The following is a 24,803-nucleotide window of genomic DNA, read 5'->3' as shown; positions in this document are numbered from 1 at the left end:
CTTTTTATTTTACGGGACAATATTCACATGGATGGTATTACTTTTTCTATCTTCCATCGAAAAATTTAGAATTGAACTTTAAATTTCTTTATGTCTTTGTGAAATAAGGAACTGAAGTGGAAGATTTTTATTTTCTCTGGTGAAATTAGAATTGAATTTTATTCTTTTGTAAAATTCAGAAGAGAACTTGAATTTTTCTTCACTTCGTTGAGAAAATTTTAAATTGAACTAGAACTTTTTATCTTCCGGGAAAATATTCACAAGTATGGTATTACTTTTTCTATCTTCCACCGAAAAATTTAGAATTGTACTTTAAATTTCTTTATGTCTTTGTGAAATAAAGAACTGAAGTGGAAGATTTTTGTTTTATCTGAAAAAATTAGAATTGAAGCATGTTCTTTGGTAAAATTCAGAAGAGAACTTGAACTTTACTTGACTTCATTGAGTAAATTGTAAATTGAACTAGAACTTTTTATCTTCCGGGAAAATATTCACAAGTATGGTATTGCTTTTTCTATCTTCCACCGAAAAATTTAGAATTGTACTTTAAATTTCTTTATGTCTTTGTGAAATAAAGAACTGAAGTGGAAGATTTTTGTTGTCTCTGAAAAAATTAGAATTGAAGCGTGTTCTTTGGTAAAATTCAGAAGAGAACTTGAACTTTACTTGACTTCATTGAGGAAATTTTAAATTGAACTAGAACTTTTTATTTTCCGGGAAAATATTCACAAGTATGGTATTGCTTTTTCTATCTTCCACCGAAAAATTTAGAATTGTACTTTAAATTTCTTTTTGTCTGTGAAATAAAGATCTGAAGTGGAAGATTTTTGTTTTCTCTGAAAAAATTAGAATTGAAGCGTGTTCTTTGGTAAAATTCAGAAGAGAACTTGAACCTTTCTTAACTTATGTGAGGAAAATGTAAATTGAACTAGAACTTTTTATATTCCGGGAAAATATTCACAAGTATGGTAGTGCTTTTTCTATCTTCCACAGAAAAATTTAGACTTGAACTTTAAATTTCTTTATGTCTTTGTGAAATAAATAACTGAAGTGGACGATTTTTTTTTTCTCTGTTTAAATTAGAATTGAAGCGTGTTCTTTTGTAAAATTCAGAAGAGAACTTGAACATTTCTTCACTTCGTTGAGGAAACTGTAAATTGAACTAGAACTTTTTATCTTCCGGGAAAATATTCACAAGTATGATATTGCTTTTTCTATCTTCCACCTAAAAATTTAGAATTTTACTTTAAATTTCATTATGTCTTTGCGAAATAAAGAACTGAAGTGGAAGATTTTTGTTTTCTCTAAAAAAATTAGAATTGAAGCATGTTCTTTGGTAAAATTCAGAAGAGAACTTGAACTGTCCTTGACTTCAGTGTGGACATTGTATATTGAACTAGAACTGTTTATTTTCCGGGAAAATATTCACAAGTATGGTATTGCTTTTTCCATCTTCCACCGAAAAATTTAGACTTGAACTTTTAAATTTCTTTATGTCTTTGTGAAATAAAGAACTGAAGTGGAAGATTTTGTTTTCTCTGGAGAAATTAGAATTGGAGCACGTTCTTTGGTAAAATTCAGAAGAAAACTTGAACTTTTTTTATCTTCTGCGAAAAATTTGGCACAGTATTTTAAATTTTTCATCTCTTCGAGACAGATCTGAACTACAGTGGAAAATTTTTATATTATTTGGAAAATTAGAATTGATTAAAAACTAATTTCTTTTTCATTGAGAAAGTGGGTGAAAAAGATAAGTACTTCAAGTTGGAAAATGGGTTTAGGAGGGACATTATGAACGGAACTTGTTCTAAAAGGATAGAATAAAGCCATAAAAAGTGTTAAAAATGGAGCGGGGGTTCTTTGGCGGGGCCCGGGGTGGGCGTTTGGGGATCCAGGGGCCCTTGAGGGGTGGAGTGGTCATATGGGAGCCTGAGGGGACCTTTGGGGACCGGGGTGAGCCTTTGGGGGTCTGGGGAGGGTCTTTGCACGTCTGAGAGGGTCCTTGAGGACCGACTGGTCCTTTAGGAGCCCGGGGGACCTTTGAGGACCGGGGGGTGGCCTGGGGGGGTCCGGGGGGCCCTTGAGCCCCGTGGGGGCCTTGTGGGGGCTCGGTGGGTCGGTGGGGGGACGGGGGGCCCCTTGAGGACCGGGGGTGGACCTTTGGTGTCCGGGTGACCCGTTGGGGGTCAGGGGGGCCCGTTGGGAGCCCGGTGGTCCTTTGGGGACCCGTTGAGGGCCGTTGGGGGTCCAGTGGGTCCTTTGGGGGCCGGGGGGACCGGTGTGGACCGGAGGCTTACGTCTGGGTGGGGGTAGAGCACTCGGGGCCCTTGGGGAGCCCTGGGAGCCCGGGGAGGGCCTTTGGGGACCGGAGGAGGGCGTTTGGGAGTCTGGTGGACCTTTGGGGACAGGTGAGGGCCTGTGGGGGGCTCGGGTATGGTCTTTGAGGGTCTGGGGCCCTTTGGGTGCCTGGTGGACCTTTGGGCCCGGGAGAGGGCCTTTGGGGACTGGGGGAGGACCTTTGGGGGCGCGGGTTTGGCCTTGTTTGGGTCTGGGGCCCTTTGGGTGCGGGGTGGACCTTTGGGGGCCGGTTGATGGCCTTTGGGAGCCTGGGGGACCTTTGAGGACCGGAGGCTTCCTTCGGGGTAGGGGTAGAGTAATCGGGGCCCTGTGGGGGCCCTGGGAGCCCGGGGAGGGCCTTTGGGGACCGGGTGGGCCTGTGGGGCCCGGGGGCGGGCGTTGGGGGTTCGGGGGGCCCTTGGGGGACCGGGGAGGGCTTTGGGGGGTCTGGTGGACCTTTGGGGACCGGGGAGGGCCTTTGGGGCTCGGGTATGGCCTTTTTAGGGTCTGGGGCCCTTTGGGTGCCTGGGGACCTTTGGGGAACTGGGTGAGGGTCTGTGGGGGTCCGGGGGGGGGCGGGGCTCCTTGGGTCCCCCACTTACCCTTGTAGGCCCCGGGGGGTCCTGGGGGGGTGGGGTAGGGGGATCGGAACCGTTGGGGTTGGGTAGAGGACCTCACAACATTGTTCAATTGAAACTTATGTATTATAACGACCACACTCAAAACCTCCTCCAAAATCTCTTCAAAAATCTTCTTTTAAAATGTCTCTATCTGTTTCACCGAAATAGTTCCATAACCTGTCTAAAACGGTTTCGCCCAAAATAATCCCTAAACGCAAATTCAGCGTGTTCCTTTGTTATTGGCATCTCTGCGTCAATGCATTTCAAATTATTTGGAAACCTTTTCGCGCGCTAAAACAATTCATCGCTAAGATGTTTCTTGCCTAATTGTTTCCATGGCCTGTGGTTATTAATATCCTTTGGAGTTCGACCAGTAGAACTGTTCCCGAGGCAAAGACATTAATGATTTTGGATCTATTCCTGGAGAAATGTTTCTAGGCGAAAATTTTTAAAGTCTGACAGATGATGTCATTGATTGATTGATCTGTCAAGACAGGGAAAATTAATTTGTTGTTTCTAAGTGGAATTATTGATTCACGATAGGTGAATTGAGGTCGACAGCACAGGTGTTCTGACTCGTGACAGCACCACGTGGTTTATGGTTTTCTCAGTGAGAATGAAAAAACAGATGAATTTTCTCACTTGAAAAACCATGAATTTTGTCACATTTATGAAATTCTCACTTGAAAATCCATGAATTTTGTCACATTTTTGTAATTCTCACTTGAAAAACCATTAATTTTTTGAAATTTTTTTAATCATAACTTGTAATTCCAAAACAAAACACATCAATGTGTAAAAATTAATGGTTTTAATATTGAGTATTTCATAAATCCGTCACAATTCATGGTTTTTCAAGTGAGAATTTCATCTGTTTTTTCATTCTCACTGAGAAAACCATAAACCACGTGGGACTCGTGTCAATATATGGTGTTAAAAAAGTTGTAGGTGGCAGCAGGGGTGAGGGACACGAGTATAAGACCCCTCTCTACTAATAAACTGATAATACATGTCTGGATGGGGAATTTTTCAACAGACACTGAGACTTTAATAGGGTTTTTCAAGAGACAGAGACAGATTAACAAGAATTTCAAAAGTCAAAGCCACATGAACAGGTTTCTTAGGTTTCTTTTCAAAATTCACAGACAGATGAAGAGGATTTTCCAAAGCCAGGAACATACGAACCAGAATTTGCTTCTAAAAGTTGAAAAACACACAAGCAGAATTTTATTTTGGGGATTTTCAAGAGTGAGAGGCAGGTGAATGGGATTTTCAAATTTCAGATTCATAAACATGACTTAGCATAAAAATATAAATCATATTTTTAGTTTAATACTAATGTAAGAGTCGATGAGATTTTTTACGGGATTTTTCAAAAGTCAAAAATATACAAAACAGGATTTGGGGTTAGAAAAGAAGGAATTGCCCCATAAAAATAGCTAAAAAAAACTTTTATGTAACTATTTTGTATATACCCCACTTATGTCACTTGTGTTTAAACTTAGAACATAAGTTTCTCTTCTTAAATACCTTTCTCTCTCTTTTTGTCTACTCCTCATTGTCAATTTCTTAAATATTTCATTTTCTTAACAGGACAAACAATATAACAACATACCTAACTGGCTCTGCCTGGGCGAAGGATGTGAAGACACCGGGGAAACTTACTGTGCTTCATACTATTAGTTGGTGTGAGTTATTCTTTTTAAAAGATCTTATTCTGCTTATTTTATGCTCAAGACCATATTCTCAAGACCATAACGTAATTTGCACTTTATTAAAAAAAATAACAAATGAAAAGGAATTATCAGTTTAGTATACATAAACTGATGGTTATTCCTTAATTTGTTAATAATTTTGACTTATTGATTTAGCAAAATGAAAATATTAAAATGTATTTAGCTTTCAGTAAATTTTAAATTATGTTATGGTCTTGAGAAGGCATAGGAGTTGTCAGTCCTACTCATGTTAATTTTTCGTTGTTTTGAATTTGACGCGGTTATCTATTTTAATTTCTTTTCGCGTTGAGTTTTATTTATTTATTGATGGGGATTTATAGTAGTTTTACGCTTGGATGATTATTTAACTTTATTTATGGTCATTTTTGGTTTAATTTTGCTCTTTACTTCTCTTTGAAAAACGTGTTCTTTGGGAAAAATTTTAAACTAATATATGTTTGGTTTTTATTGACATAGTCTTTTTCCTGGATTTCTTTTACAAGTTTTTGTTTTTTTCTATAAGAATTCATTTTTAGCTTGTAATTTTTGTGCTCAAGAAATTTTTTCAGCAATTTTTAATCCTGACACAAATATAATTGTTTAATTTAATTTCATACCTCCTGAAGCGGACCTAAAAATAAAACTTAATACCATTCCCAAAAATTTTCTATTTCAACCTGGATAGACTTACACTCTTTATATTTATTATATGGTAAGAGAAGAAGTAGTAATGGTAGTAGCCCCAACAATTTAAACTTAAAAGTTCTTCTCGATATATTGCTTAGGTGCCTTTTTGAAAACCACACGCATATTTCCTTTTGACCTGTGCATAATGGGTAAGTTGTATTATTGTTGGGGGTTAACATACAAAATATCCCTAGAGACGTAGTTCCTGGTGCTTCTACTATGCTATACAAAATGATAACTTCAAAATTTCCACTCGATGTATTTGGAATAGTAATAAGCATGGAGGAGGGCTGCTTGCCCTCCAACCTATTTTGACTTTTAAAAAGGCACTATAAATTTTAATTTCCTATCAACCTAGCTCTGTCAAAAGTTTTAATGATATTTCTAGCTCTGATATTTCTTTTAATGATAATTCTCCCCCTTTTCAATCGAATTTGCACTATTTTAAATGAAAATCTGCAATATTTTAACAATTTCCCTCATAACTTTTGAAAACAAAAAAGGTCTTATAAAATCGGAATCTGATGCATATTTTACTTGTATGCAATGATTTATATTATATACTACTGATATAATTTAATATCTAAAGGATAGTTTGATATACTACTACTTATTTTATATACTACTGATATAATTTAATATTTAAAAGATAGTTTGATATACTATGTTAATATCCATACCTAAATAATTGTTATTATCTTTCTCTTTTCTTTCAATAACCTTCAAAATCATGCCTTTATCCATTTTGTTTATTTATTTTCAAAATCAGTTGCTTTAGAAACAAAACGCTTAGGTGCAAATAGATCAACCATTTTGTTTATAAAATCAATAGTGATAGAGTGTATTTTCATATTTGATTTTTACACATTTCATTGCTTTAATTTCGTATTCAATTCCTAGATCCAAGTCTTCTTTTTGAACGGTTCGATTGTATTTATTTTCGATTTTAATTTCTCTTATAAGTTTCTCCATTAATTAGGCGATTGTTATTTTGATTGATTTTTTAAATTTGTTTTTTTTACTTTTTTTTATTATTAAATGAAAGAGAAAATAATTCAAGCAGCCTTAGAAACTTGTAGGTCAGCTCTGAAGTATTAGTTATATCTTGATAATACACAAAACCTAGTTGCATAAACAATTATTAAACCAATATATTAATTTTTTATAAATAATTATAGTTACATTGAACGAACATTTCTTGGTACTTGAATGATATTCGCCCTACCTAATATTCTTCTAATGTTTTTCTGACGCTCAATCCTAATGAAGTGTACAAAAGTAAGATAAAAACATGATACTTTAGAAACAAATTTAGGCTACATATTTGTATTTTAGGGCGATGGGGATAAAGTATAGCGGGTCTATATGCCCGATGTGTTAGGTACAATTATTCTGCATATTATGTAGTAAGAATTGTTTGTAATTTCAAACTGTCCAAACACTATACATTGATAAATTTTCGAAACCTGAAGGTTATGGGTCCAATCGCAGCAGCCGGCAAACTTTTTAGCAATTCTATATCAAACAGTTCGTGGTAACGAACTGTAAGTAAGGAGCGACCCGGCTCTTTAGTAACCAAAACTCTAAAAACCAGAGTTTTGATACCAATAGATACCTCAATAGAATCAGAATTTTATGCTGATTTCAAATATATAGTCTTAGTCTTACCCGTCAAAAGTTACGGGTCTGAGAAAATTTGCCTTATTTTCGAAAAAAAGGGGAAACACCACCTAAAAGTCATAGAACTTTAATTAAAATCACACCATCAGATTCAGCATATCAGAGAACCCTACTATAGAATTTTCAAGCTCCTATCTGCAAAAATGTGGAATTTTGTATTTTTGCCAGAAGAAAGATCACGGATGCGTGTTTATTTGCTTTTTGTTGTTTTTTTTATTTCCCCAGCGGTGATCGTATCGATCCAGTAGTCCTAGAATATCATAAGAGAGCTCATTTGAACGGAAATTAAAAGTTCTAGTGCCCTTTTTAAGTGACTGAAAAAATTGGAGGGCAACTAGGTCCCCTCCCACGCTAATTTTTTCCCGAAGTCACCCAATGACAATTTTGATATAGCCATTTTGTTCAGCATATTCGAAAAATTAATAAATATGTCTTTGAAGATGACTTAATCCCCCACAGTTCCCAGTGGAAGGGCTGCAAGTTATGAACTTTGCCCATTGTTTACATATAGTATTGGTTATTGGGAAGTATACAGACGTTTCATGAAGATTTTTTGGTGGGGCAAAGGGTTGGAGGAGGGAGTTACGGGGTAGGATCTTTCTATGGAGGATGTTTCCTTGCGGGAAGGGACATCTCTGTGAAGGGGGTGCCGGATTTCCCAGCATTATTTAAAAAACTATCAGAAATTAAATAAAAAAACAAGTTTTTTCAACTGAAAGTAAGGAGCAATATCAAAACTTAAAACAAACAGAAATTATTACGTATATGAGGGGGTTCGCCCCCTAGTCACTATCTCGCCCTTTACGCTAAAGTTTTTTTTTTTACTACTTTCAAAAGAGCTATCTATTCTAATTAACCGGCCTTTGTGATTCAGGGGTTTGTGTCTCGAACAAAATTCGAACTTTAGCATAAAGAGCGAGGTATTGACTAAGGGTAAACTCCCTAATATACGTAATTAAAACATACAAATATAGAAGTTCGTTACGTAAGTTACGCCAGAACAAAATTTCGAAAGAGCCATTTAGCCAAAATAAGTAAAATTAATATGCAAATTTCATTCTAATTATTCATTTAGGGTGAGCCAAAATCAAAGCTGCATTAATTCAAAAACGTTCAGAAATTAAATTAAAAAAAACAATTTTTTTAAGTGAAAGTAAGGAGCAACATTAAAACTTAAAACCAACAGAAATTATTCTGTATATGAAAGGAGTTGTCCCCTCCTCAACGCCTTGCTCTTTACACTAAAGTTTGACTCTGTCACACAATTTTATTTTTTAAAACAATAAAAAGCTTTGCGTAAAGAGCGAGGCATTGAGGAGGGGACAGCCCCTTTCATATGCAGAATAATTTCTGTTAGTTTTAAGTTTTAATGTCGCTCCTTACTTTCACTTAAAAAAATTTATTTTTTTTCTTTATTTAATGTCAAATAAAAACAAAAAGACTGAATAAAATCTTCTTACCGGACAGCATCGCCGAGTTGGTAAAGTAATTGATTGATCATCGGTTGCGATCCAACAGTTCGACTCTCAATGTTACCTTGTGTAACATTGAGATTTGTGTAACAGAATTGTGTAACATTCTGGCCCAATCAAGGTGTAAGAAGCAGCTAGCTTCCTTCAAAACAAAAAATCCCTGTGGGGTTTCCTCAGAACCCAGGCTGATGTGAGATCACCAACACAAAAAAATGCATAAGAGTCTGGGAGAGGGGTTTCGCAAAAAAAAATTTATTTCTTAATTTTTTTTAAATACTATTTTTGGATTTTAAATAATTTGTGCAATATTTATAACCATTTAATTTTACCTGCTTCAAATGTTTATCACGAGGAAAACCTTAATGTCTTCCGTAATTGATTTTCTCGTTTAATTATTTCTTCATTGGTCAATTCAACAAATTTATACATAACAAGCAATTCTGAATAGATTGAATAAGCAGTTTTATACTCAGCCGTTCTATCTGCTATTCTTAGATATTTTTCAAGTATTTTAATCAGAACTGTCCCAAAACTTAAAGAACCAATCAGATAAGCCTGAAGCACTAAATATAAATAATTTCTGAGACCACACTGGCTAATCCTGATAAAACGAAAAAATTGTAAAAAATAGAAAAACGAGGATCATTCAAGCCAGTGAAAATTTGGAATAAAATACAAATATTTCGGTCAAGACCTCCGCTTGACCGTCCTGAGTGCCCGATAATGAAACAAAAATTACTAATAAAAATACAAGGATACAGTAAAAAATTTCAAACGTTAAAAGGAAACAAAACTAAAATTTGACGACCCTTTCCATATAACGGTGAAAGGGTAACTGAACAAAAAAATACATTACTGAATGGGAATTTAATTTTTTAATTTATTCAGAGCATTTTTAAAGGCTAAACGCTTTCCAGGTAAAACATCATCACATATTAGGCAAGGTTGCAAAATGTGATTTCTTTTAATTTAAGTATCAATGATCAGAATTAATTAGTTCATTATAAATGGGGCTTAAATAGGTTTCTCCAATGTCTCTATTGAGAGCTACCTTTCGGTGAATGTACTTTTTTGTCTCAACTGCCTCTCTGAAAACTTGGATGAGACCTTTAACAGGGCTAATAATGGAGGTGTTATCGAATAAAACGGAATCGTGCGAGTTCTCATACACATATTGAGCTAAGGCGGAATCAAAAGTTTCAGGCCTTTGGCGTAGGTCCATAGCTTTGTCGATTGAGAACCTGTGTTCCAACAATCTCTCCCCCAATTTCTGGTGGGTTCTTCCAATATAGAAACAGCCGCAAGAACATGGAACCTATGTTTTTCAGAATTCTTTGAAGTTTTTCACTTAATTTGGGAAAATAGGACAATAAGTAAAAACTTTCTTATCACCCACCAAAGGGGTATTATCCGTTGGAAGTTGTGGAGATGATGAATCCATTTCTGCATTTTTTTGTTGTTGTCTTTTTTCTATGATAGATTCCAGTAACTTGATGGGATATCCGTTGCAAAACGTCTTTCAGACAATTCCCTTCTGGGATCATATAACCTTTTGAACAAAGTCTTATAACAAGATCAACTAAAGATACAACTACTCCTCTTTTTACACAAGGAGGGTGGTTGGAAGAGAAATGCAAATACCTATCATTCTGTGTAGGTTTTCTATGGAAATCCTACACATAATTTAAATCTACACGTAATGATAGGTGCTACTTCTGCTACTTTAAGGTGTTTTTTTTTTACTAATAGTCCTTTGTCATCCACTCTAGTCAATATATTGTCTGGTAATTGATAAATTTTAGTTTACTTGCTAATATCTTCGTTTAATTTCAGATTATTTAGGATTTGATCTTTAATAATTTTTTGCTTGAAACCGTTTACCGTTGAAAGATTAACTGCATCTGTACCATTTTCTGGGTTTGCAATATTTTAAATTCTTCTGTTTTCCACATTTATTTCTCCTTTTGTTATTTTTAGAGTATTTTTCCGAATAATCCTTCACCGTCAACTCATTATCAGGTGATTTATAAATTTCAGTTAATATATTAATATCCTCACTTATATGCTGATTTGTAAGAATTCGTTGGTTAAAAATCCATGATTCTTTGTTGCTTGATTAAAGTATTTGATAATTTTTTCTTTTTCCAAGTCAGATGCATGGTTTTGTCTGATTCTATCTGTTTCTTTTGGATTACAACAAATGAAAAATGCAAAATAGGAACAATTTAATCGTAATATAGATTATTGGTGTATTTCGTCTTCTACCTCTTATGAATAAATCTTCAATTTTTTTACCTTTTTCTATTAAACATCGTCAAAGATCAGGGCCGCATCCAGGATTTTTGTTCAGGGGGGTTTTTACTAATTTTTGACTTTTTTTTTGGGGGGGGGTACTAATTTTTGACTCAGTTTTCGACTAATTTTACTGATTTTTACCTAGGTTTAACTAATTTTCGACTTATTTTCGAGTCAGTCAAAAATTTCGGGGGGGGGGGGTTCAAACCGGGTAAACCCCCCCCCTGGATACGGCCTTGTCAAAGATAACTAAATTTTGACACTTAGGATCTAGGTCATCTACATCAATTATATTGCTTTTATCATTACTTGCAACCTTAAATAATCATAAATTAAGTTTAAGACTAAATTGGTTTTACCACATCTAGATTTTCCACAAATCAATAGTCAAAAAGGCCATTGAGGTGCTTGCAGACGTTTAGTTTTAGAACGATCTTTTTTTGTTCCACATTCATATACTTTAATAGGTGGTTTTCCATCCATTTACTTGGTAAAATTTATGTTAAGCAAAATTCAACTATGAAGCTCATAGCTTTGAAGCTTTGAATCTTATAGTTTAACTTTAATTATGAAGCTTAACTTTAATACCTAAATAGCTTAATAATACTTTAACTACCTTACAGCTTCAATGATTTAAAAACCCAAGGTACTGTGCATACTTTGTCTTTTAGTACTTATCTTGTCATTTGAATCTAGAACTTCTTTATTCTGTTTTTCTAGGAACATTCTATGCTTGTTTGCTCTTAAATTATACTGGGCTTCCGATTAACTTTCCACCTTTCCAATTAGTACATCCTTATAGTTTTGGAGTGTTATCTTACCTTTAACAATATTCGTTTTGATACCATTCAATTTTTTCTTTGCTTTGGTTTTATAATCACTGTCTTTTAAATAATTGTATACTTTTGATCTTAAACCAACAAATTCAGATAATATCTTACCAGACATAACATCCTTCATTAGTCCTATGTCTTTTTTATTTAATTGATGAAATCTATAGGGGTTATCGTTCTCATAATGTGAAGTATCGAATCTATCATTTAAGTCGGGTTTTATATCATGATAAAAGTCTTCGGTTCTTTTATCATAGACAAAACTGTCGGTGCCCATGTAGCATAAATGTATAGCATCACCATATTTTGGTTTCGTGTATTCATAATGAAATGTGTACATAAGTAATTTTCATAATTCTAAAACAGCAAATCCAATGTAAACAGGTTTATCTAATTTTATTTTTGATTTAGCCCTTCTAGCTACTTTAAATGTATCGCTAAATATGATTTCAGATCTAAAGTTTGGTTTTTAATAATTTTTTGTCTTTTAATATCACTAGTGATTATTTTAAAAATCCAGTTGCAATAAAAATCATTTTTTATAAGAGGAAGCAATGTGGAAAATCCTTGGATAAAAGGAAGTGGTGTTTGTACTGGCAAGAGTAGCATAGAAAACAAAATTTTTAGAACTCCATTATTCAAGCTTTTCAGGGATTAATGGTTTACATAGAAAATTAAAAATATATGGTTTTACTTTATCAAAAACTAAAATCAAAGAAGTATTGATAAATCAAAATAGTTGTGCTTTACACGATCCAGCTTATCATAGGCAGCGCAATCACGCTGCCTAAGTAAAGAACGACGTTGGTAAAATGTATTATTTTTTTTTCTTTAGACTAGGGTACTTCGTATCGAAAGAGTTGTCGCATAAAATTCTAAAAGGTCTCATTTGATTGTAAATTGGAATGGCTAGTGCCCTTTTTAATAGTCAAAAGTAATTGGAAGGCAACTAACACCCCCTTCTACGCCCACTATTTCCCCAAACACATCCAATCAAAATTTTGAGATAGCCCTTTTATTCATCGTAGTTGATTTCCAAATAGAAATTATCTTTTTGGGAAGGACAATCCTCCACAGCCCTCAGGGCAAATCCTCCTCAGTTATGCCCTGGGGTCCTATAATGTCTTATAAAAAGTGTTGTCGTAAAAAATTAAAAAGGGGCTCTTTCGATTTGAAATTGAGAGGGCTATTGCCCTTTCTAATAGTTGAAAGTAATCAGAAGGAGAATCGCCCCCCCACACCCATTATTTCCCCAAAATTTTCCGATCCAAATTTTGATAGGGCCATTTTATTCAAGGTAGCTGAAAGGTTTGGAAATTATATCGTTGAGTATGACAACCCTCCCCAAATAGCCCTCAGGACAAAGGTTGTAAATTATGCCCTTGGGGCATATAATATTTTAATAGAGTTTTGTCTTAGAAGCTTCAAAAAGGGCTCATTCGATTGGAAATCGAAAGGACTAGTGCCTTTTTTATTAATCGAAAGTGATCAGAGGCAAATGTCTCCCTCCACGCCTATTATTGCCCCAAACACTTCCAATCAAAATTGGTATATAGCCATTTTGTTAAGCCTATCAGAAAGGTCTGGAAATTATGTCTTTGAGGGTAACAAATCTCCCCAGACCTCAGGGTAAGGGTTGTGAGTTATGCCCCGGGGACATATAGGGTTTTTACAGAAATTTTGGTCATACAAACTTCAAAGGGGGCTCATTGGATTGGTAATCAGACACTCTAGTGCTCTTTTTAAGAGCCAAAGGGATCAGAGGGCAGCTACCCTCTCCCACCTACACACACCTTATATCGTCCCGAAATGTGTCGAATAGAAATTTTGAGATAGCCATTCTATTTAAAATAGTCTAAATATCATATAACAAGGCTTTTGGGGTTGAAACAAACCTCAGAGATTAGGGGCAAGGGTTGTAAGTTATTCCCAGGGGGTATTTAAGGTTATTATGGAAGGGATGGTTGTTTAACTGCAAAAGAGGCTCAGTCTTTCTCCCTGAAAGAGATTATGTCAATAAAAAACGAACAGAAATTAATTAAAAAAAATTTTTCCACAAAATAAGTTTTTCAAAGGAAAGTAAAGAACTCCATTAAACCAAAAATGAACAAAAATAGATTCAAATAATCTACGAAGCATATAACTACCACATATCAGTATCAATAAATAAATTAAACACAAAACAAATAGAAATTAAAATAAGTCAATTTCAAAACGAGCAAAAATTAATCTGTGTAGGGTTCTATACCCAATGCTTTATAAAATCCAGAATATAATTATTGCTTTACAGAAAATGTATATTATGTATATTGTCAGTTTTATGTATATTAAACTGACAATCAGGCACGTACGCAGGAATTTGTTTCGGGGGGGGGGGGCAAATCCTTCAAACCCATTAATCTGTGAGAAAAATCAGAAAATTATGGGAAAATGAAAAAAATCGTGAGATTTCGGGGGGGGGCGGGCCCGGAGGCCCCCCCTGCGTACGTCCCTGCTGACAATGCACATATTTTCAGTAAATTCATTTAAAAACTTTTAAAGTAAATTCATTCGACATTATCAATTTCATTGCTAATGTCGATTCTGGGATACATGAAGAACTTTTGAGAGAGAACAATAAGGACTATGATCCTAAGGGAGTCCATTTTGAAATGCCTTGCTTTTATTTAAAAAATTATCAATATTTAAAAGAGGCTATAGATTAATCAGGAAAGCTTGGTTAAAGGTATGGAGGAAAGATGAAGGGTGTGGAATCTAGTAAATTAGAAAAAAATCTCAGTTCATAAATATCTATAGAAGAAGGTTAAAAGCTATTAAAGATAACTTTGATGTTATACAACCTCAGCAAGGGACTGGGATTTACATGAATGAGAATGATACGATTGAAAATTATACAGTTTGCTAGGCAGCAGAGCTGCTGAAAATACATCTGATGAAGCGAGAGATGAATATATTGACCTGCTTGATTCATTATTCAAAAGAAAATTATTAATAAAAATGATTATAGTTCTATTTACAACAACTATCTCAGAATTTGAATTTCATGAAGAAAATACTTGTCTAATTAATGGTTTTGATTATTACACTGGGTGACATCCAAAAATTCACCAGGAGTTTCTCGACTGATTTAGACTAATTTCGATGTTCTGAGTCCGAATATTGCATTCATTCCGCTTTATCAGGTGAACTTTTTGAGATACAGCCATAGGCCTACCTGACAAGCTAATATCAGGGCTTTCGAGATCAATCATTTTTTTTTTAAGTATATATTGAAATACAACATTATTTCATTTGTCTAAAGTTGCTGCATACGTGTATCCGTGATTGCTTGGCTATTTAATTATTCATTAGCCAATCGAATCGATTCTAAATTTTATTGCCCGACTTTAACCTGCGTTTTTATATTTGTTTCACTTGGTTGATATGGCTTCGGCGCGATGGTCGTGCAGGAATGAAACTGAAGTTTTCTGCTACATTTGCGGAGATTACACACTGTCAATGTACAGGAGGAACGTCACAGGATTGCTTACTTTGAAGTCAAGGATTTAGGATTACTTTGAAGTCAAACCGGGTGACCAAGATAAGTCTTGGGCACCACACACGATATGCAAGACAAACATGGAGTACCACAGGCGGTGGACGAAGGGCACAAAAACTTAACTCAAGGCTGGGATTCCGAAGATTTGGAGGGAGTCTTAAGACCATGCATCAGATTTTTACTTCTGCGCTATCAATAAGTAGAGATACCTCAGGAGGTCCGAACGGGAGACCAAATATGGGCAAAGAGTCATTAGGAAGAGTGATTGCGTAATTGGTCAATGACTTCTTTCTCCTGGGGTGTTGTTGTTTTTGGCCATTTGCCCGTTAGGGGGGACTGTTATGATCCTGGGATTGTTTCCTGGGAAGTTAATTAATATCAGACAGATGACGTCAAGTTAATTAATGTCTTTGATGTATTTTCGAAGAGAATTGTTTCCGGGAACCTTAATTAATGTCTGACAGGTAATGTCATGATTGATTGATTTGTCAAGAAAGGGGAATTAATGTTGTTTCTAAGGAGAATTATTGATTCACGAAATGAGAATTAATTTGTTGTTTCCAAAGAGAATGGTTCCCAAGCTAATGTTTATTAATATCTTTGGAGTTCTTTCAAGAGAGTTGTTTCCGGGCGAATTTTTCGATCTTAGAAATTAAGAGATTGATTCACAAAAGGGTTTCCTAGTAATTTGAAATGTGACAGCACAGAGATGTCAAACACAAAGAAGAACACTCAAAAATAACGTTTAGAGATTATTTGGGGGAAACCATATTAGACATTATAGGGAAATATTTCGGCGAAACAGTTAGAGACATTTTAAAAGATGATTTTAAAAGATGATTTTAGAAGATGATTGGAGGGTGAAACTCTGTGGTCATTATAATACACAAGTTCCTTTTGAACAGTGCCGTGAGGTCCTCTACCCCAACCCCCAAGGACTCCGATTCCCCCCCCCCCCACCGCAACCCCGAACGAATCCCCCCCTCCTCGAAGGTCCCCCCGGCTCCCCAAGGGCCCCCCGGCTCCCCCATGTTATGTTATGATATGTTATGTTATGCTATATTATGCTGTGCTGTGTTGTGCTATGTTATGTTTTTTTATGTTATGTTATGCTATGTTATGTTATGTTATGCTATGTTATGTTATGTTATGTTATGCTATGTTATGTTATGCTATGCTATGTTATGCTATGTTATGTTATGTTATGTTATGCTATGTTATATTATGTTATGCTATGTTATGTTATGCTATGTTATGTTATGTTATACCTTTCAAAAGACATTTCAGAGCAAGGTCCTTTTTTAATATCACTTCTAAACATGGTTCACTTTGTCACCGTTATATTCTCTTGATTTTTCAAAGTTTATTTTGAATTTCTTTCATTGAAATACGAGGGTTAGAATATTTCAGTAGTGTTTTGTTATGGTTTATATTGTGAGACCTAGATTGTCTTGATTTTTAAATTTTCATTTGGAATTTCTTTCACTGAAATGCATGAGTTGGAATATTTCAGTAGTGTTTTGTCGTAGTTTACCTTGTGACAGTTACATTCTCTTGATTTTTCAAAGTTCATTTTGAATTTCTTTCATTTAAATGCAAGGGTTGGAATATTTCAGTAGTGTTATGTCGTGGTTTACTTTGTCACAGTTACATTCTATTGATTTTTCAAAGTTCATTATGAATTTCTTTCATTGAAATACATGAGTTGGAATATTTCAGTAGTGTTTTGTTGTGGTTTACCTTGTCACAATTACATTCTCTTGATTTTTCAAAGTTCATTTTGAATTTCTTTCGTTGAAATACAAGTGTTGGAATATTTCAGTAGTGTTTTGTTGTGGTTTACCTTGTCACAGTTACATTCTCTTGATTTTTCAAGTTTCATTTTGAATTTCTTTCTTTGAAATGCATGAGTTGGAATATTTCAGTAGTGTTTTGTCATAGTTTACCGTGTCATAGTTACACTCTCTTGATTTTTCAAAGATCATTTTTAATTTCTTTCATTGAAATGCAAGAGTTGGACTATTTCAGTAGTGTTGTGTCGTGGTTTACTTTGTCACATTTACATTCTCCTGATTTTTAAAATTTCACTTTGGATTTCTTTCGTTGAAAGGCAAGAGTTGGAATATTTCAGTAGTGTTATGTCGTGGTTTACTTTGTCACAGTTACATTTCCTCGATTTTTCAAAATTCATTTTGAATTTCTTTCATTGAAATGTTAGAGCTGGAATATTTCAGTAGTGTTTTGTTGTGGTTTATTTTGTAACACTTACATTCTCTTGATTTTTCAAAGTTCATTTTGAATTTCTTTCGTTGAAATGGATGAGTTGGAATATTTCAGTAGTGTTTTGTCGTAGTTTACCTTGTCACAGTTACATTCTATTGATTTTTCAAAGTTCATTTCGAATTTCTTTCATTGAAATACAAGGGTTGGAATATTTCAGTAGTGTTTTGTTGTGGTTTACCCTGTCACAGTTACATTCTCTTGATTTTTCAAAGTTCATTTTGAATTTCATTTATTGAAATGCAAGAGTTGGAATATTTCAGTAGTGTTATGTCGTGGTTTACCTTGTCACAATTACATTCTATTGATTTTTCAAAGTTCATTTTGAATTTCTTTCATTGAAATGCAAGGGTTGGAATATTTCAGTAGTTTTTTGTTCTGGTTTACCTTGTCACAGTTACATTCTCTTGATTTTTCAAAGTTCATTTTGAATTTCTTTCGTTGAAATGCATGAGTTGGAATATTTCAGTAGTGTTTTGTCGTAGTTTACCGTGTCACAGTTACATTCTCTTAATTTTTCAAAGTTCATTTTGAATTTCTTTCATTGAAATACAAGAGTTTGACTATTTCAGTAGTGTTATGATGTGGTTTACCTTGTCACAATTACATTCTCTTGATTTTTCAAAGTTCATTTTGAATTTCTTTCTTTGAAATGCATAAGTTGGAATATTTCAGTAGTGTTATGTCGCAGTTTACTTTGTCAAAGTTACATTCTCTTTATTTTTCAAAGTTAATTTTGAATTTATTTCACTGAAATGCATGAGTTGGAATATTTCAGTAGTGTTTTGATGTGGTTTACCTTGTCACAGTTAAATTGTCTTGTTTTTTAAAAGTTCATTTGAATTTCTTTCGTTGAAATGCAAGAGTTGGATTATTTCAATAGTGTCTTGTCGTGGTTTACCTTGTCACAGTTACATTCTCTTGTTTTTTCAAAGTTCATTTTGGTTTTCTTTCCTTGAAATGCAAGAGTTGGAATATTTCAGTAGTGTTTTGTTATAGTTTACCTTGTCATAGTTACATTATTATAATTGTTCAAAGTTCATTGAATTTCTTTTGTTCAAATGCAAGAGTTGTATTATTTCAGTAGTGTCTTGTCGTGGTTTACCTTGTCACAGTTACATTCTATTGATTTTTCAAAGTTCATTTTGAATTTCTTTCATTGAAATGCAAGGGTTGGAATATTTCAGTAGTTTTTTGTTCTGGTTTACCTTGTCACAGCTACATTCTCTTGATTTTTCAAAGTTCATTTGGAATTTCTTTCTTTGAAATGCATGAGTTGGAATATTTCAGTAGTGTTTTGTCATAGTTTACCGTGTCACAGTTACACTCTCTTGATTTTTCAAAGTTCATTTTGAATTTCTTTCATTCAAATGCATGAGTTGGAATATTTCAGTAGTTTTTTGATGTGGTTTACCTTGTCACAGTTACATTGTCTTGATTTTTCAAAGTTCATTTTGAATTTCTTTCATTGAAATGCAAGAGTTGGAATGTTTCTTTAATGTTTTGTTGTGGTTTACTATGTCAAAGTTACATTCTCTTTATTTTTCAAAGTTAATTTTGAATTTATTTCGTTGAAATGCATGAGTTGGAATATTTCAGTAGTGTTTTGATGTGGTTTACCTTGTCACAGTTACATTGTCTTGATTTTTCAAAGTTAATTTGAATTTCTTTCGTTGAAATGTAAGAGTTAGATTATTTCAATAGTGTATTGTCCTGGTTTACCTTTTCAAATTTACGTTCTCTTAATTTTTCAAAGTTTATTTTGTTTTTCTTTCCTTGAAATTCAAGAGTTGGAATATTTCAGTAGTGTTTTGTTAGAGTTTAACTTGTCATAGTTACATTCTCTTAATTGTTCGATGTTAATTGAATTTCTTTTGTTGAAATGCAAGAGTTATATTATTTCAGTAGTGTCTTGTCGTGGTTTACCTTGTCACATTTACATTCTCTTAATTTTTCAAAGTTCATTGAATTTCTTTTGTTCAAATGCAAGAGTTGGATTATTTCAGTAGTGTCTTGTCGTGGTTTACCTTGTCACAGTTACATTCCCTTAATTTTTTAAAGTCCATTGAATTTCTTTCGTTGAAGTGCAAGAGCTGGAATATTTCAATAGTGTTTTGTCATGGTTTACCTTGTCACAGTTACATTCTCTTCATTTTTAAAAGTTCATTTTGGTTTTATTTCGTTGAAATGCAAGAGTTGGAATATTTCAGTATTGTTTTGTTATAGTTTACCGTGTCACAGTTACATTTTCTTGATTTTTCAAAGTTCATTTTGGTTTTCTTTCGTTGAAATGCTAGAGTTGGAATATATCAATAGTGTTTTGACATGGTTTACCTTGTCACAGTCACATTCTCTTAATTTTTCAAAGTGTTTTTTGAATTTCATTCGTTGAAATGCATGAGTTGGAATATTTCAGTAATGTTTTGTCGTGGTTTACCTTGTCATAGTTATATTCTCTTAATTTTTCAAAGTTCATTTTGGTTTTCTTTCGTTGAAATGCAAGAGTTGGAATATTTCAATAGTGTTTTCTCGTGGTTTACCTTATCACACCTACATTCTCTTAATTTTTCAAAGTTCATTTTGGATTTCTTTCGATGAAATGCAAGAGTTGGAATATTTCAATAGTGTTTTGTCGTGGTTTACCTAATCATAGTTACATTCTCTTAATTTTTCAAAGTTCATTTTGAATTTCTTTCATTGAAATGCAAGAGTTGGAATATTTCAGTAATGTTTTGTTGTGGTTTACCTTATCACAGTTACATTCTCTTGATTTTTCAAAGTACATTTTGAATTTCTTTCATTGAAATGCAAGAGTTGGAATATTTAAGTAATGTTTTGTCATGATTTACCTTGTCACAGTTACATTTTATTGATTCTTCAAAGTTCATTTTGAATTTCTTTCATTGAAATGCAAGAGTTGGAATATTTCAGTAGTGTTTTGATGTGGTTAACCTTGTCACAGTTACATTCTCTTGATTTTTCAAAGTTCATTTTGGTTTTCTTTCTTTGAAATGCAAGAGTTGGAATTTTTCAGTAGTGTTTTGATGTGGTTTACCTTATAACAGTTACATTATCTTGATTTTTCAAAGTTCATTTTTGGAATTTCTTTCTTTGAAATACATGAGTTGGAATATTTCAGTAGTGTTTTGTGATGGCTTACCTTATCACAGTTACATTCTCTAGATTTTTCAAAGTTCATTTTGTTTTTCTTTCATTGAAATGCAAGAGTTGGAATATTTCAGTAGTATTTTGTCATGGTTTACCTAATCATAGTTACATTCTCTTAATTTTTCAAAGTTCATTTTGAATTTTTTTATTGAAATGCAAGAGTTGGATTATTTCAGTAGTGTTTTGTTGTGGTTTACCTTGTCACAGCTACATTCTCTTGATTTTTCAAAGTTCATTTTGAATTTCTTTCGTTGAAATGCAAGAGTTGGAATATTTCAGTAATGTTTTGTCGTAGTTTACCGTGTCACAGTTACATTCTCTTGATTTTTCAAAGTTCATTTTGAATTTCTTTCATTGAAATGCAAGAGTTGGAATATTTCAGTAGTGTTTTGTTGTGGTTTACCTTGTCATAGTTACATTCTATTGATTTTTCAAAGTTCATTTTGAATTTCTTTCGTTGAAATTCAAGAGTTGGACTATTTTAGTAGTGTTATGTCGCAGTTTACTTTGTCAAAGTTACATTCTATTGATTTTTCAAAGTTCATTTTGAATTTATTTCATTGAAATGCATGAGTTGGAATATTTCAGTAGTGTTTTGATGTGGTTTACCTTGTCACAGTTACATTGTATTGATTTTTCAAAGTTCATTTGAATTTCTTTCGTTGAAATGTAAGAGTTAGATTATTTCAATAGTGTCTTGTCCTGGTTTACCATCTCAAAGTTACGTTTTCGTAATTTTTCAAAGTTTATTTTGGTTTTCTTTAATTGAAATGCAAGAGTTGGAATATTTCAGTAGTGTTTTGTTATAGTTTACCTTGTCACAGTTACATTCTCTTAATTTTTCAAAGTTCATTGAATTTATTTCGTTCAAATGCAAGAGTTGGATTATTTCAGTAGTGTCTTGTCGTGGTTTACCTTGTCACAGTTACATTCTTTTAATTTTTAAAAGTTCATTGAATTTCTTTCGTTGAAATGAAAGAGTTGGAATATTTCAGTAGTGTTTTGTTGTAGTTTACCTTGTCACAGTTACATTCCCTTAATTTTTTAAAGTCCATTGAATTTATTTCTTTTAAGTGCAAAAGCTGGAATATTTCAATAGTGTTTTGTCATGGTTTACCTTGTCACAGTTACATTCTCTTGATTTTTCAAAGTTCATTTTGGTTTTCTTTCATTGAAATGCAAGAGTTGGAATATTTCAGTAGTGTTTTTTCGTGGTTTACCTAGTCACAATTACATTCTTCAAATTTTTCAAAGTTCATTGTGGTTTTTTTCGCTGAAATGCATGAGTTGGAATATTTCAGCAATGTTTTGTCGTGGTTTACCCTGTCACACTTACATTCTCTTAATTTTTCAAAGTTCATTTGTTTTTTATCGATGAAATGCAAGAGTTGAAATATTTCAATAGCGTTTTCTCGTGGTTTACCTTATCACACTTACATTCTGTTAATTTCTCAAGGTTCATTTTGTATTTTTCTCAATGATATGCAAGAGTTGGAATATTTCAATAGCGTTTTGTCGTTGTTTACCTAGTCATAGTTACATTCTCTTAATTCTTCAAAGTTCATTTTGAATTTCTTTCGTTGAAATGCAAGAGTTGGAATATTTCAGTAGTGTTTTGTTGTGGTTTACCTTGTCACAGTTACTTTCTCTTGATTTTTCAAAGTACATTTTGAATTTCTTTCATTGAAATGCAAGAGTTGGAATATTTCAGTAGTATTTTGTCGTGGTTTACCTAATCATAGTTACATTCTCTTAATTTTTCAAAGTTCATTTTGAATTTTTTTATTGAAATGCAAGAGTTGGATTATTTCAGTTATGTTTTGTTGTGGTTTACCTTGTCACAGCTAGATTCTCTTGATTTTTCAAAGTTCATTTTGAATTTCTTTCGTTGAAATGCATGAGTTGGAATATTTCAGTAGTGTGTTGTCACAGTTTACCGTGTCACAGTTACATTCTCTTGATTTTTCAAAGTTCATTTTGAATTTCTTTCTTTGAAATTCAAGAGTTGGACTATTTCAGTAGTGTTATGTCGTAGTTTACTTTGTCAAAGTTACATTCTATTGATTTTTCAAATTTCATTTTGAATTTATTTCATTGAAATGCATGAGTTGGAATATTTCAGTAGTGTTTTGATGTGGTTTACCTTGTCACAGTTAAATTGTCTTGATTTTTGAAAGTTCATTTTGAATTTCTTTCGTTGAAATGCATGAGTTGGAATATTTCAGTAGTGTTTTGTCGTGGTTTACCTTGTCACAGTTACATTCTATTGATTTTTCAAAGTTAATTTTGAATTTCTTTCACTGAAATGCATGAGTTGGAATATTTCAGTAGTGTTTTGATGTGGTTTACCTTGTCACAGTTACATTTTCTTGATTTTTCAAAGTTCATTTGAATTTCTTTCGCTGAAATGCAAGAGTTGGATTATTTCAATAGTGTCTTGTCCTGGTTTACCTTGTCAAAGTTACATTCTATTGATTTTTCAAAGTTCATTTTGTTTTTCCTTCATTGAAATTCAAGAGTTAGAATATTTTAGTAGTGTTTTGTTATAGTTTACCTTGTCACAGTTACATTCTTTTTATTTTTCAAAGTTCATTGTATTTCTTTCGTTGAAATGGAAGAGTCTTATTATTTCATTAGTGTCTTGTCGTGGTTTACCTTGTCACATTGACACTCTTTTTATTTTTAAAAGTTCATTGAATTTTTTTCGTTGAAATGAAAGAGCTGGGATATTTCAGTAGTGTTTTGTTATAGTTTACCTTGTCACAGTTACATTTTCTTAATTTTTCAAATTCCATTTTATTTATTTCCTTGAAGTGCAAGAGTTGGAATATTTCAATAGTGTTTTGTCATGGTTTACCTTGTCACAGTTAGATTCTCTTGATTTTTCAAAGTTCATTTTGGTTTTTTTTCATTGAAATGCAAGAGTTGGAATATTTCAGTAGTGTTTTGTTATAGTTTACCTTGTCACAGTTACATTCTCTTGATTTTTCTAACTTCATTTTGGTTTTCTTTCGCTGAAATGCAAGAGTTGGAATATTTCAATAGTGTTTTGACATGGTTTACCTTGTCACAGTCACATTCTCTTAATTTTTCAAAGTGTTTTTTGAATTTTATTCGTTGAAATGCATGATTTGGAATATTTCAGTAATGTTTTGTCGTGGTTTACCTTGTCATAGTTATATTCTCTTAATTTTTCGAAGTTCATTTTAAATCTCTTTCATTGAAATGCAAGAGTTGGAATATTTCAGTAGGGTTTTGTCATGGTTTACATTGTCACAGTTACATTCTCTTAATTTTTAAAAGTTCATTTTGAATTTATTTCATTGAAATACAAGAGTTGGAATATTTCAGTAGTGTTTTGTTGTAGTTTACCTCGTCACAGTTACATTTTCTTGATTTTTCAAAGTTCATTCTTAATTTCTTTTCATTAAAATGCAAGAGTTGGAATATTTCAATATTATTTTATCGTTGTTTACCTCGTCACAGTTACATTTTCATGATTTTTCAAAGTTCATTCTGAATTTATTTTCATTTAAACGGAAGAGCTGGAATATTTCAGTAGTGTTTTGTTGTGTTTTACCTTGTCACAGTTACATTCTCCTGATTTTTCAAAGTTCATTTAGAATTTTTTTATTGAAATGTAAGAGTTGGATTATTTCAGTAGTGTTTTTTTGTGGTTTACCTTGTCGCAGTTACATTCTCTTGATGTTTCAAAGTTCATTTTAGATCTTTTTCGTTGAAATGCAAGAGTTGGAATATTTCAGTAGTGTTTTTTCGTTGTTTACCATGTCACTGTTGCATTCTCATGATGTTTCAAAGTTTATTTTGAATCTTTTTCGTTGAAATGCAAGATTTGGAATATTTCAGTAGTGTTTCGTCATGGTTTACCATGCCACTGTTATGTTCTCTTGATGTTTCAAAGTTCTTTCTGGAATTTTTTTCATTGAAAAGCAAGAGTTGGAATATTTCAGTAGGGTTTTGTTGTGGTTTACCTTGTCACAGTTACATTCTCTTGATTTTTCAAATTTCTCTTTGGAATTCCTTTCATTGAAATGTAAGAGTGGGAATATTTCAGTAGTGTTTTGTTGTGGTTTACCTTTTTACAGTTAAATTCTCTTGATTTTTCAAAGTTCATTTTGAATTTCCTTTGTTGAAATGTAAGAGTTGGAATATTTCAA

At 33.2% G+C, this 24,803-nt stretch overlaps 1 protein-coding gene across 1 annotated transcript in view; it reads left to right on the top strand.

Moving 5' to 3' along the window:
- The window catches only part of LOC148941408 (apolipoprotein D-like), a 127,757-nt gene that overhangs the window by 38,101 nt on the left and 64,853 nt on the right, over positions 1-24,803 (top strand). The window contains exon 3 of the mRNA XM_089104419.1: positions 4,551-4,645. Within this exon, the coding sequence (XP_088960545.1) occupies positions 4,551-4,645 (95 nt within the window). The remainder of the gene's footprint in view (positions 1-4,550; positions 4,646-24,803) is intronic.

This window comes from Artemia sp. Qi Xiang Cuo, chromosome 18 (assembly GCF_049724085.1).
Source record: "Artemia sp. Qi Xiang Cuo chromosome 18, ASM4972408v1, whole genome shotgun sequence".
Taxonomy (NCBI): domain Eukaryota; kingdom Metazoa; phylum Arthropoda; class Branchiopoda; order Anostraca; family Artemiidae; genus Artemia; species Artemia sp. Qi Xiang Cuo.
The sequence above is the reverse complement of the archived record's forward strand: the minus strand, read 5'-3'. Positions and strand labels throughout refer to the sequence as shown.